Source organism: Triticum urartu, chromosome 6A, assembly GCF_056163025.1.
Source record: "Triticum urartu cultivar PI428250 chromosome 6A, HENAU_Tu73, whole genome shotgun sequence".
In the NCBI taxonomy this organism is placed as follows: Eukaryota; Viridiplantae; Streptophyta; class Magnoliopsida; order Poales; family Poaceae; genus Triticum; species Triticum urartu.
In genome coordinates, this window is record NC_141878.1 from 467,458,015 (window position 1) to 467,472,552 (window position 14,538).

The 14,538-nt window shown below is 45.7% G+C and overlaps 1 protein-coding gene across 2 annotated transcripts; it reads left to right on the top strand.

Moving 5' to 3' along the window:
* Positions 1 to 3,021: 3,021 nt before the first annotated feature.
* On the top strand, positions 3,022 to 13,236 carry LOC125514106 (E3 ubiquitin ligase PARAQUAT TOLERANCE 3). Of its 2 annotated transcripts, none has more exons than XM_048679363.2 (15): positions 3,022 to 3,636; positions 4,353 to 4,452; positions 4,667 to 4,745; positions 4,879 to 5,042; positions 5,136 to 5,215; positions 5,394 to 5,465; positions 5,541 to 5,697; positions 5,789 to 5,937; positions 6,127 to 6,294; positions 6,365 to 6,652; positions 6,851 to 6,895; positions 7,018 to 7,276; positions 7,746 to 7,871; positions 11,254 to 11,443; positions 12,343 to 13,236. In XM_048679363.2, the coding sequence occupies exons 1-15, from the start codon at positions 3,471 to 3,473 to the stop codon at positions 12,982 to 12,984; spliced, it is 2,685 nt and encodes an 894-aa protein (XP_048535320.1). In that variant the 5' UTR covers positions 3,022 to 3,470; the 3' UTR covers positions 12,985 to 13,236. The 2 variants fall into 2 exon arrangements, with proteins under 2 accessions (XP_048535320.1, XP_048535321.1); XM_048679364.2 differs by having other exon boundaries at positions 6,854 to 6,895.
* Positions 13,237 to 14,538: the final 1,302 nt, after the last annotated feature.

The following is a 14,538-nucleotide window of genomic DNA, read 5'->3' on the forward strand; positions in this document are numbered from 1 at the left end:
GTACATATTTGCGTGTATGATTAGTGTACGGTCAAATCGGGGCGTCACACTCTCCTACACATATGCATAGATGTCGATCGATCTCCCTTAATACATAGCTAGGTCTCTCTCCTTCTCCACACATATACTAGTCGATCTACCTCTATAGTTAGGTCTCTGCGCCCCCCACGCACACACCGATAGTCGAACGCCGTAGATAGGTATCCATGCCACAGAGACAAAATGCACCTCTCCCCTCTCACATTCGAGTAGGCCAGCCGCCCTATATCTTTGACGTGGGCGAACACAAATTCGATTGCACTCTTTAACGATCGCGCACCCACACACTTCACCCCTCTATTTGACTCTATCGACATCTCACACCGATGGTCCCTCCACTCTCTTCTCGGGGATCGCTCCCTCTATATATGATATATCCAGGACTCTGTTTCACACACATTATATATGTTACATTTTTTGTTTGAGATATCATCGACACATTGCCTCTATTTTGCACAAACCATCTTTTTTTGAGTAAAAAACCCATCTCTCTCACACCCACACCCACGTACGTGGGGTACCTGCACATAGAGAAAGGTGCACGCACGACACACATACTCATGTCTCGTTCCCGACCACATCCGCGCGGGTACACGGTGGAGCTCATTTGTGTACAAAAAGGCAGCCCGCGTAATAATTGATGCGTGTAGCAGTTGTTTACTTGAAGGAGGGTCGTATACCACGCATGCACGGAACAAAGTTCGACTTGACGCGTTAGTTTTAGTAAATTTATATTCCTCAATGGCACGTAAAGAATATAAAACGATTGTTATTGAGAAAAAATAAATCCGCTCCACTATATACAATGGAGCCTGCCTGTCGGGGTTTGTCTCTCGTCACATTATCTCACACAAGGCGGCGATGGCCCCTCTCTCTCACCGTTGGTCACTGATCCAGCCGCATCCCGTCCGCCGGTGAAAAAAGAGGATGTGCATCGTTTCTTCGTTCGACTGCGTCAAGGCAGCATGTCTCGATCTGCGGTACCCAAGTTTTCTCTGACCAAGCTCCGATCCGGTAGGGCCTTCACCACTTGCTCGCTGCCGCATTATGGGTAGATCCCGCCCGCCGCCGCTCTCCTAGTTACATCCCGACGACCCCCAGGTACAGCTTCCTCCCCTCCGGCCTTACTCCACTGCCCATCTTCCCACGTCGTTGTATGTGGAAAATCTTGCATGTGGATCTTCCCTAGTTCTTTGCCCAAAACGTAGCTCGTCCGACGTACTTTCCATATTGCAATCTTGTCCTCACACTATTTTAGATAAACAACCATGCTGTTATCTTCCCTTAGGACAAGGTATATGCTATTTTTTGTCATTTTATGTGTCATCAACTGTTATTGGCCAGTAATTGTTTTCTTTCTGCCCCTTTTCTGCAAACAGGGCTATCCATTTCACCTCGTTGCTATTGCGACCTACCTTTTGGTGAACATCACAAATCACTTTTTTCTTAGGAGTGTTTTGTGCATTTCTACTAAAATAGACTGAAAAAGTCATTCTAATAAAACTCCCTCAGTTTCTTTTTAGCTTGCATATAAAATTTGTCTCAGGTCAAACTTCGTAAAGTTTGACTAACTTTATAGGAAAAAATATCAGTATTCACACTACGAAATCAATATCATTAGATGCATCATGGAAATAATTTTTATAGTACATATCTTCAGTATTGTAGATATTGATATTTTTTAACATCAGTTTAATCAAACTTTGCATAGTTTGATTTAAAAATATATTATATGGGGAATAAGAGTAAATAGCATAAAACTACACTTTACAGGCTAGGGTTCCAGAAAACTATCGGTTTTTATTTTTTCTCAGATAACTATCAAATCAGAGGTCGGCTGTTTCAAAAAACCCAAATTGCCGAGTGCTTATCTATTGACCGTGATTATGACAGGTCGGACCCGCACCTAAACAAAGCTCTAGTTTGACCGTTAACTGACATATAGGGCCCACATGTCAGTGTCTCTTCTCATCTAGTCAATCTTCTTCTCCTCCTTCTGCCTCCCTTCTTCTTCTCCACTCTCCCTGCTCGCGAAGAACACCGGAGAATCGCCATGGCCGCCGCCCACGCCGCCGTCCTATGCCATGTCCGGCTGCCGCCCTATGCCACGTCGCCCCTCCCTCCCCCTCAACGGCCGCTACTGGTAGGAGCTCGCGTGGAGCTCCTGGTGACAGGGGGCTCACAGGCCTGAACGGCCTCGTCCGCGGAGGGGGTCGTTGCCGCGCGCGCCGCCGTGGGGCTCCGGCTCAGGTCGCCACACCGTTGCGCGCCATGGGGAGCCGCCAGCCATGGGGCTCTGGCTCGGGTCGCCGCACCGTCACACGCCATCGGGAACCGCCTGGGGCGCCGCGTGCCGTGGGTCTCCGCTCGGGTCCCGCGCTGCCGCCCGCCATGGGGAGCCACCTGGGGGGCGCCGCAGGCGAGGCAGAGCGTGGCGGCGACCACAGGCGAGGGCGCACGTGGTGGCGGCCACACGCGAGGGGCGGCATGGCGGCGTGGATCCGGCCACTGCGGGCGCGGCTCGCCGGCTGCAGGTGGTGCACATCGTCAGCCCGGAGGAGGTGGCATCGCGGCCATGGCGGGTGCGCCGAAGGATGATTGCTTCTTTTTTTTGAAAACTTCCATAGACCTGATTGCTTTTTTAGAAAATTTCTAGGGATCCGATTGCTTTTTCAGACACTGGCATGTGCCTCCCACATGTGAGTTAACGGTCAAACAGACGGTCAACCAAACGGTGCATTTAGTGGCGAGCCCGACCTGTCATAAACATGTTTACTTTTTTAACAAAGAGGATTTGGGATTTTTTGAAACAGCCAACCCCTGACTTGATAGCTATCAGTGAATAAATAAATCCGATAGTTTTTTGAACCCTAACTCATAAAGTAGTAGCTTTATGCTATTTACTCGGGAAGTAAATGGAAACGAAGAGAGTACTACTCTCAGTGTATTCTCCTTTTGAACCAAATATCTGCCGTCGACCGCAGGCCAGAGGGGTGAGATCCATCCCCTCCCTCCACGGTTTCCACTCTCCACCGTCCCGTACCTGTACCCTTCTTTCCCCTCCCAGTCATCCTCTTCCTCTCCCGAGTCCTGACCTACCCAAGCAAGCTCCAATCCGACCCGATGCGGCTCTAGAACATCTCCTACAGTCTGCCGTGCCCTACAGCCGCCGCCGTGCCGTAGCTTAGGTCACCGCCGACGCCTGACCCCCCAACCCGTCCGACCTGGCACGCGCGTCGCCGCCGTCGCCGTTCCCGTTCCGCCTCATCGCGTCGCCGCTATCTCAATCCCGCCCACCATCCTGGCGGTCTGTGAGCTTTATGGCGCCGAGTGATTAGATAAACCCCACCGATCTCCACAAATTTTGGGCGTGCCGCGCAAATTGGGTGTGCTGCTGCACACCCGGCACACCATCTAGATCCAGCGTTATCATGGCTGTCTACTATAAGTTCAAGAGTGCCAGAGACTATGACTCGATCCCTATCGAGGGGCAGTTCATCTCGGTTCTCAACCTCAAGGAGATGATTTTTGAGTCCAAGCACCTTGGCAGAGGCACTGATTTCGACCTCATGATCTCGAATGCCCAGACTGATGAAGGTTGGTTCTTACTCAGCAAAGAACCCTTGTTTCATTTCTTGTGTGGGTGAATGTATACGAGATGCTAGTGCTAGCTAGATAATATTGGTTCTTTCTCAGAGAAGAACCTTTGCTTGATTTCTTGTGTGGGTGAATGTATGCAAGATGTTAGTGGTAGATAATATTGTGATAGGCTCAGGTTGTAATGCTGTTTGCTGTGTATGGTGAGCCATTTTGGCTGTTTGATTCATGCACGCAAGATTTCTGAAAATTGAGGCCTTATTTAGCTGGTATCATTTGTTGCCTGCCTCATTTTTTTTCTTATGATCTATGCTTTCTAAGACATGACGACTTGATCTACTGGTTTGGTGTGGAGGATTAACTGTTAGCTGGGTTTAGACACAAAATTGCAATATTTTGACAATTTGACATGATCTTTGTTTGCAATGGTTAGCAACTTGAATGTCTTTTGCGATGCTGAGCACATCTACTGCGCATTGCATCGAAGACTAGTAAGTGTGTTTCAATGAAGCCATTGTGTTGTTTGCTTACCTCACTGAACAAATATTCTGGATTAGTGGATTTTACTGTGGAGCATTCAGATTGAAATACAGTTGTATCTTAAGAACATATAATTAGCGGGCATGATAGGAATATCTTGATTTTTGGGGGACTTGGGATGTTGTTGTACAGTCGAAGTATTACTTAAACCATTCCTTTGATGTTTGTACTTTCAGAGTATGCTGATGAATCTATCATGATACCAAAGAACACTTCAGTGTTGATTCGCCGGATACCAGGACGCCCAAGGATGCCAATCGTTACTGAACCAAAAGAGTACTGTTTTGCTCTTTGATTTCGCACTTACTCCACATCATACCTCATAATTCACATTACTGATGCATCATCAATAGTCAAACACACAAAGCCCATCTGAACAGATTTCTAATTCGTATGTTTGACTTTAACTGCTTCATGTCACTGGATATGGTCCATGTCAGGAGTTACTCCTTATCAGCAATCATAGTTTTAAGGTTCACCATTTTTGCAGGGCAATAGCTGCAGAAAATAGGGTAGAAGAAATCGTGCCTTCTGGCAGCGCTTTTCTTGGTGATTCATCTATGAAATATGTAAGAATAACTTCTAGTCTGGGTTACTTTTATCTCATACAGTAGTTGCCGCTGCAATCACAGTTTGATGTTTGAGCTATGACGGTAGTCTATTAATCCTGGGAGCTAATGTTTAAAGGTATTGAAATTGCAGCCTGAAGAATCTGAGTGGGATGATGAGTTCGGCAACTCTTTATATGTTTCTGATTCAGTTCCCTCTCAGCCTGCTAGCCAGGCAATTGACGCTTCTTCTGAAAATCAAATTGACGAAGATAGTAAGATAAAAGCCCTTATTGATACAGCAGCCGTTGACTATAGGTTAGTGATCTGCTGGACTGGCTGAATGACTGTTCTATTATCCCTTAGAGTGATAATACTAATCATACACTGGACTGGATATCTCATTTTCAGCCAAATTCCTGACGGCTATGGATCCGGAAGAGGTTATGGCAGAGGAATGGGTGGGAGAATGATGGCTGGGCGCGGTTTTGGTAATTCTTTCCACCCTTTCTATTGCCATTTTTTTTTGCAAGATTTATGTAGAGCTTAGTAGCACCAAGCTTCATGAAGGGAGTGCACATGGGTACCTATGCAACATGGATACCTGTTAACATCATTATTTGAAACTAGATGTTTATATAAGTACTAATCTGCTTTGATATTCTTAAGGACGTGGGATGGGTCGGCTAGATAACAGGTCACCTCCTCCTGGCTATATTTGTCATAGATGTAAAGTACCAGGTATGCTGGCCACTTGTCAAATCTTTCTTAATGCAATATTTTGTCCTGTTTCATTTGACCAATACTGGTTTACAGGTCATTTCATTCAACATTGCCCAACAAATGGTGATACTAGATATGACGTTAGAAGGATGAAACCTCCAACTGGCATCCCAAAATCCATGTTAATGGCAACTCCAGATGGCTCATATGCACTGCCAAGTGGGGCTGGTGCTGTTTTGAAGCCAAATGAGTGAGCTCAAATTGCTTATTTAGTTACTCACGTAATCACTAATTCTCCGTCTACTTGGAGGTAAAGATTAATCATATTTTTTTTGTGACAGAGCTGCTTTTGAGAGGGAGATAGAGGGCCTACCCACCACCCGATCTCTCAGTGATCTCCCGCCAGAGTTGCGTTGCCCGTTGTGTAAAGAAGTAATGAAGGATGCTGTTCTAACTAGTAAATGCTGCTTTAAGAGTTTCTGTGATAAATGTAAGTTGTGGTTTTAAGAATCTATTATTTTCACATTGTTGACATTGATACTGTTGTCACTTAATACAAATATGGTTTTGCTGTATGGATTTTCTGCATTGCGTTTTTTTCTTTTTCTCAATATCTCCACTTTCAAGTTTCAAACATACATGCTCTTTAGTGGGCTGACATATTGTGTTTTGTTGGCAGGCATTAGGGACTACATAATTAACAAGTCAATGTGTGTCTGTGGTGCCACAAGCATATTAGCAGACGATCTTCTCCCCAATAAAACTCTAAGAGAAACCATCAGTCGCATATTAGAGGCACCACCAACTAGCAGTACAGAAAACGCGGGAAGCATGGTGCAAATACAGGGTATGTATATCAGTTATATCAGATTATCTGCCTCTATAAGAATTGGAAACTGATGAAGTACCTTGCATAGACATGGAGTCGGCTCTACCTGTACCACCCAAGGTTAGGTCTCCTGCTGTTTCTGCTGCTTCAAAAGAAGAACCTAAAGCACTGATGCCGGTAGAGGAATCTCCAGACGCTGAGAGCCAGAGCGGATTGAAAGCTAACATTGATGTGAGTTCTTCAGATAATAAGGTTACCACAATTCCAGATATCACTGAAGGGACAATGGACTCTAAGAACAGCAAAAAAGAAAAAACACCAGAAATGATTCATGTCGCAAAAGAGTCACAGGAAAAATTGCCTGCAGGTGAACAAGGTGATAATCATTCTGGCCTGTTCCATTTTAGTTAACCTTGTCTGTGATGCAACCTCCACGCAAGTTTAATTGAACTAAAACATTATTTGGGTCAAATTAGCCAAATGTTCATCTTGTTTGTGTTTTTTAGTGTGTGCATGTTTGATATTTAAACTCTTTATTATCATTGAAATAATGATATTATGTTGGTGACTTCAGCAGTAAAGAAGAAAAAGAAGAAGAAGGTGCGAGCACCAGGGAATGGTAAGTTCTGATCACCAACCATGATATGTTACTTGAACATTGTCAGAATATTTGATTGCACCTTTATTGGTTAAACTTCATTTTACCCCTATTTATTCGAACATTGCTTATTCTACCTACAGCCGAGGAGCAATGGAATAATAATTATCAAGATTTTGGACCTGAAAATTTTGCTGGAATGCCTTTGGGCCCGCAAGGAGGTTTTAACCCTTACTGGGGAGGAGGGATGCCATTGCCAATAGATTACATGGGTGCACCATTTCCAGGTCCCATGCCTTACATGGGCTATCCTCCACCAGGTCCATTTGATCCTTTTGGTGGGGGAGTTCTTCCACAAGATCCATTTATGCCCCCGGCATACATGATGCCAACAGTTCCTAGGTATACCTCTAGCATCGTTTTGATGTTCTGTGTATTAATTTGTAGATGGCTAATTATACATGTATGAATGTTCTATTGTTCTGTGAATTTCAGAGGAATGCATAGCCTGCAAATTTTGTGGCTGTATTTCCAATTTGGCTGGAGATGAGCATTATGTCTAGCAGACTATAATATACTCAGTACAAATATACAAGCCCCCCTTGATTTTTGGGCCTAACTTTGCCCATGAATTTGTCTAACAAAATCTGAATTAAATGCCACAAAAGTTATACTATTGGATCCGAAAGAGGATCCCATGGTATGACTTTTATGACATGTATAACTCATTTTTTGTTAATCAAACTTATTGTCGGCTAAATTTGGGGAGTATATACACCTTATCTTTCCGCACATTGGCTATTACTAGTTTACTACAATGACCAGTTGGCCACTGGTTAAATGATGAAACTCTTGAATAATTCATTTTCAGGGACCTTTCTGAATTAGCTGTTAACAGTATGGGAATGAACATGGGGCCACCAGTTGTGAGAAGAGACGAATTTGAGCCCAGGAAACCAGATGGAAGGAGACGTGAAATGGATCGATTAAACGGAAGGTGATTAAGCAATTCAAATTATTTGTTTTATTTAATTTTATATGCTTTGTCTTCACCCAATATTGTATGAAATTAGATGCTTCAAACCATTTGTTTAGTTTTCACCCAATATTCTATGAAACAATAGGATCAGGTGCCTTGTACTTTTAGATTAATCCAGTGCATTGGCCATAACTGATACCCTAGAACTATGAGTAACTAGGACAAATAATACCCATACCCCTAGTTACGTTTGGGGTTATTTTTATCCGAACTGGTTTCTGTTGATTGCATCGCAGTCGATGCAATCAAGTATGAACATCACATATTTGAGTAAGCAAATATATAAAAGGTGCAAGCGTGTCGTTGAACGTCTCCTGTAGACTAGGCACATGACTATTCAGTGTGTATTCTGCATGGCAAAGTCCAACAAGGTCCCTTGTTGAAACATTTTAATGGCCTAAACTTCTTCCCTGGCTTTTGGCTCACTCGAGTATAGTACTCTTCCAAAGCGGCACAATTTACATGACCCAACTCCTCAAAACAGATTGCTGCAAGTACCTTGTCGTGCTGTCTTGCGGTGCGGCCTTGAGCCCTTGATGCTTAATATATCCAAATTCTGTACAAAGTAAAAGACTCGAATGCTGAAAAAAAAGTGCATCTAGGTGGTAGTGAGTGGTGACAACAGAACACATAGCGTTTCATTCTGCTAAGCGTGCGCTTAAGCATGCCTAGGCGTGTGGTTAGGTGAGATGGGTGCTAGGCAGTGGGAAAAACGCACAGTTGATGACTAGCGCTTTTTTCCTCGCTCGAACATAGATCCTTAAGCAATACCTTAGCAAAATCAACATATTGATGTTACAGGCTTGAATTGTCGAACTAGTCTTAGAGCACATAAAATGTTATCTTTTTTTAGCATAAGCACCCTCAAAAGAGTTCCTTTACAGGATTTAAGCACCTCAAATGTATTAATCAAACAGAAGGAAAAGAAGGGGATTCATGGTTTGACCCATGTTATGCCTCCAGTTCACAAATAAGTGATGCTTTGGATATTGACGTGGTCTTCAAGTGTAACTTTGACTATTAGTTTATTTGTATCAATATGTTTAATACAATAAAATTATAGTATTCAGAAAATATTTTTGAGACAGATTTGTCTGTATGATTTTTCAAGTTTCTATCTAAATATTTTAGATGATATTTGATAGTAAGAATTTTAAAAGTTTAACTAGAGATTTGTCCAAAGCATTGCATCACATATTTGTGAACCGGAGAAAGTAGCATTAGACACCTTGAGGTGATTGCTGTTTTGGATCCACTCCCTGTGCTGTGCTGTCCCTCCTGGCCGGCAACTGGAAGCAGCTCTCCTCCTCACAGTGAGTTCCATGTCGACGGCTTGCTTCCTTCCCTCCGGATGGCGTTACTCCGGCGTTCTTCTAGTGGTCTGGACTTGGCTGGGGAGAAGTCCCTGTACGGCGGCAACGGTTGCAGATGACGACGACGCCCGCAGGTGCCATCTCCTCCTTGGAGGCATTGTCTTGGCCATGTTTGAACCCTGCTCCGGCACCAGGGGAAACCTTAGGCTGGCTTGCTGGCCAGGCAACAGCGGTGCTGCGGCGTCATCCTTTCCTTGTAGGTGCTGCTGGGCTGCCCATGGAGGCTGCCGGAGTTGTTACTGGAGGTGGTGGCCTCGTTGGCTCTTCGGCGAGGATTTGGGGCGATGTGTTGTTCGGTGGTTGTTCTGCTGTGGGCATGGGCTCTCGGGGTGCATTCTACACTGACTCAGGTTACTCTTGGATGACACCTTCTTTGAATCCGGTTGGTTCCTGCTGTTCACTTGCCGATTCCTAGGCATGATGGGTGGAGAGTGCATTGACCCAGCCTGAGTTGTGGTCGGGGTTGTGCTTTTAGGTATCCGGTGTTGGTCAAGACGTGGTCCTTGATCTATGTGTCTTGCCTCATCGCCATTTTTGGCTTGAGGATCGACTAGGCGAGCTGTTTTTATCGTTGTAGTCATGGTGTTGTGAAATGTATGCCGAAAGGCGTTGTATCAGCCGCTTGGCTCTTATTCTATGTTACTGGTACACCTCTCCATGCTGTATCCTTGAAAAATTAGCAACGAAGTTGGTGACTAAGCTCAGCATTGGCTTGTAAAGTTAGACGGCACATATTTGCCATGTCACGATGTCTCAGTCAAAAGTGATTTTTTTTTTGGCACCGGTTTAAATAATTCAAGGGTGGCATGCTTGCTTTTGGAGTTGAAGGTTTGATTTCTGTGCTTGTGTAAAGGTCGAGTTGGGGGATGCCGGTTTAATTCTGTAATACTCCCTCAGTAACTAAATATAAGTCTTTCTAGAGATTCCAATATGGACTACATACGGATGTGGATGTATATAGACGTAGTTTAGAGTGTAGATTCACTCATTTTGCTCCGTATGTAGTCCATATTGGAATCTCTAAAAAGACTTATATTTAGGAACAGAGGGAGTACATGTTTACAAACTTGAAAGAAAATGGCCCTATTTTTGGTATGTATATCACTAAAAGTATGTTGGATTTTGCCCAAAATTTATTCCTCATATATGTTTGGATGAGATGGGGAGACAGACTAAGGGGTTCCTGCAAATGTAAAGCAGAGTGGCAGGGGTCATTTTGCAGAAATAACACACCTTGCCTCGCAAGCTGATGTCATACACTCCATCACCAATTTGTTCTTTTATGGGAGTAGAGATATAGTTGTACTCCCTCCGTCCCAAAATTCTTGTCTTAGATTAGTCTCCATCACCAATTTGTTCTTTTATGGGAGTAGAGATATAGTTGTACTATCATTTAGTGGAAAATGAAATCTTGACCAGCGAATGAAGATTTAATGATCAGGAACGAGGCTGTAGAAACAGCTTAAAATGGCAATCACACGACATTCTGATATATGTTCTGCTCTTGATCAAAGCATGTGAGTTTGCATGTGAACCGTGTAGGGCTAATTGCGCCCATGTCCTGAAGTAATTTAGCATGCTCCAGAATCTGTTATACATCTACTCCATATCAAAATATAAGGTGTTTTTGTAGGCTAGAAAACGTCTTATATTTTGATACAAATGTGGTAGCATGTTGGCTTCATCTAGTTAACTGGATGCTTTGGTGTTTTTCCTTTTGTACTGCAGGGTCTCCTTAAATGCCTTTATATGGAGCCGTTCCCTAGTGTAATTTAAAAAGTCATTTAGTCTGCTAACTAATATTTATGTTTTGAGTGGTGAAACTTGCCACTTGTGTCCCGAAGTGCAAGTTCCTTGTGCCTTGAAAGTCCACATTCCTGAAAGATTCATCCTCGGTTAATTCACTAGCCTTTTTGAAAATGGTTAAACTGTATTAATCAATACTCAATGCTTGTCTACAAATGCAGGGATCGGGAGCGGGATCGGGAGCGTGAACATTCCCGCGAGAGGGAAAGGGAGCGGGAGAGGGAGAGGCAGAGGGAGCGAGACCGTGATGGTGATCGAGACCGAGACCGAGACCGGGGCAGGGAGTATCGAAGGGAAGCAAAGGAATCATCAGGAGCCGTAAACGATAGTACATCGATGAGACCTAAGGATGTATGTCTTTTCCTGTCAATCTATTATCTTGCAAAGTTATGTACTGTCAGTTCCATGGTAAACTTGTGGGCGGCGGTGTCAGCAGTGGAGAGGTCAGCACCACCGGACAGGAAGAAGAACGCCTTTTCCACGGTTGTTTCTGATATCTACCGAACAAGAAGAGCAGCCTGTTGCATTTGTCAACAGCACGACTGGGCGGTGTTCTTGGCTGATCCGGGCAAGGCCGATGTGCTCAGTTGCTCGGGGTTGCTCCAAGCAGCAGTTGCTGGTCCGAGTTGTGTTATCATTCCGCCGGCTGCTCCTAGTGCCCTTCCCGTTGCCGTCCTGTGCTCGTTGCGGTTTTGGGCTACAGGATGGCATCAATATATGTGGGAGAAACATATCTGTTTATATATATTTTCATCGCTTTTCCTTTTCCTTGGTATTTGTTTATTTTTGGCTCGTTTTCCCTTTTTGTTGTTGTTGTTGTTGTTGTTGTTTTGTTTTCTTAAAAAGAAAAACATTTTTTTTACTATCTTCCTTTTTGCTTCGACTTAATCACCATGTTTGATGATGTAGATGTAGATAGTGTACAGTGCAAAAGGTAAAAAGGGATCACGACGCCATATGAAAGCGACAATCTTGTTTTATAAAAAATTGAGATTAGGATTACGTTTTTTTTGGAGACAAAAAGATTAGGATTACGTTCCCAAGCAGTCCAGGATATGCTACGTAGTTAGGCCGACGGCTAAGGCCTTGTCAACGGTTGGGCGAAAGGCCGTCGGTGCTAAGCATGGAATATTCTTGGCCGTACGATTTGGATCCCTTGGTTATGAATCCAGGCCAAGTCTGTGGGAAACTGGAGGTATTAGCATTATTCTGACTTGTGGCCCCGTTTTTTCCTTTCTTCTTGTGTGCAGAGGTCGAGGCCCCAGGCGGACAGGTCGGAGCGCGCGCTGCCGCCGCCCCCACACAGCCCCGACCGGCACTCGCGTCGCTCCCCGCACCGCTCCTCCAGCTCCGGCAAGAAGCGCTCCTCGTCGGACCGCTACGACGATCTGCCTCTCCCGCCTCCGCCGCCTCCTGCGTCGCGGCACGAGGCAGAGCACGCGAAGGCGGCGGCTGCTGCAGCAGACCAGCGGTCCAAGGCCAAGGCCAGCGTCTTCTCCCGCATCAGCTTCCCCGGCGAGGCTAACACGTCCGACCCCAAGCGCAGCCGCAGGTCGTCCTCCGACAAGCGCCCTGCATCCTCGTCGTCTTCATCCAAGAGAAGCGTAGCTGCCGCCGCAGCTGCCGAGGAGAGCGACAGTCGTCATCACCACCAGGAGACGGTCTTGGCGGCGGAGGAGGAGAGGCGGAGACCCGCGCCTACCGACTACGACGACGAGGAGCAGTCGAGCGAGGAGGAGAAGCATTTCAAGAGGAGGCCGTCGTCCTCCAGGCGGGAGGGGGAGCGCGAGCGGCAGCACGAGGAGCCGCGGCACTCGCGGCGGTCTAGGGAGCGCGGGGACGGCCACCACCACAACCACAGCCACAGCGGTGGCGGCCACAAGCGCCGGTGAGGTGATGGAAGAATCAAAGGGGAACCCACCTGCGGCTGCCGCCCCCTTCTCCGATGACGGGGCGTCTGTGATGATAAGCGCGCCGCGAGCGCGCCTCCTAGTACGTGTCTGGAGAAGAGCTGTGTCTGCGCTCTGTTTCTTTTCGTGTTCTCTTTCGGTCTTGTACATTGACGACCTTCTGGGATTTGGAGTTTATTAATCAAATGATCAGATGAGATGATGATTATAATAAAAATGATTTCATTATGCATTCTTCTTGGCTCCCTTTATTTATATCATCTGTTTTAAAACATACTCCCTCCGTAACTTAATATAACACGTGTTGACACTGTCATAGTGTCAAAAAACATCTTATATTAAGTTATAGAGGTATTAAGTTGCATTACTTTTTTCTAAGGTCAAACATTTCAAGTTTATAGGAAAACTATTGATATCTGCAGTATCAAATAAACAAAACATGATAAATGCATTTCATAATGAATCTAATGATACTGATTAGGTATTGTGAATATTGATTTTTTTTAAATAAAGTTGATCAAACATAAATAAATTTAATTTGTAATCATTAATATGTCATATATTTGGGAACCGAGGAGTATAATGTTTTACTCCTTGTCCATGCGATCAGCCCGTGGATGTTGTCATGATTTTCGCTTTGCGGCTAGCTTAATCCGAGGGCATCTCTAACACCGACCCTCAAATCACCTGTCAACCATCTCGACCACTGGTCCAGACGTGTTTTGCCATCAAATGCGGGCCTGCATATGTCCGTTTGATGGTCCAGGAGCACTTTTTCCGGCAAACCAGGGGTGTTTGTGGTGCGGGCGTGTGGACCACTGCCACGCCCGTGTCTGACTAATCTGGCCCACCAAAACCCCCTTTCCCGTGCTCGCGTGTGTCCCCGCCCGAACCAACCGCCTGCATTCATGCCGGCTAAGAGCGGACGCGACCGCTCACTGGAGTCGGCATTGAAGCGGCTCATCGGCCGAGAGCGCCGCCTGTTGATCGCCGCTGTGCACACCTTCTCTCCTCACTAAAACGCCATTCATCTTCCTACCTACTTGTATTAAATCGTCGCGTGTGCCGAGGAACCTGCTCCGACTTCCCGAGCGCCACATGTTCGTTCCTATGCCAGCGAGCATTAAACACCTCTCCAGCTGGGTCCTCACATCCGCCCACTATATAAAGGTGTCCAGCTAGGAGCAAGGCAAGAACCACACCTCACCTCCGCTCTCTCCACCCCTCCTTGTACAACACCTGCCATGGCCTCCGGCGAACAAAAGGAGTTCTCCAGCATTGCAGATGCCTGGGTTGCCCGACGAGCCAACCCGATACAGGCTGGCTTACCAGAAAACCCTTCGGTCCGGCGCCACAATCATCGCCATCACCACCCCCTCCTTGCCCATCCAAATCCAGGCTGGACAATGCCTTCTCCCGGAAAATCCGCCGCAAGCACCGTCGGAAATGCGTCAGGTAGGTGGGGAAAGAAGCCATGTCGACGGAGGCTAGCACGTCCGCGGCCACAGCAGACAACGAGGAAAAGTAGATCATGAG

What these genes read in the sequence shown, in the direction of transcription:
- LOC125514106 (XM_048679363.2), top strand. Translation starts at nt 3,471, where the DNA reads ATGGCTGTCTACTATAAGTTCAAGAGTGCCAGAGACTATGACTCGATC. An exon ending in TAAGAGTTTCTGTGATAAAT is followed by an intron (nt 5,938 to 6,126) that starts GTAAGTTGTGGT and finishes TTTTGTTGGCAG; the next exon opens with GCATTAGGGACTACATAATT. An exon ending in AAGCATGGTGCAAATACAGG is followed by an intron (nt 6,295 to 6,364) that starts GTATGTATATCA and finishes TACCTTGCATAG; the next exon opens with ACATGGAGTCGGCTCTACCT.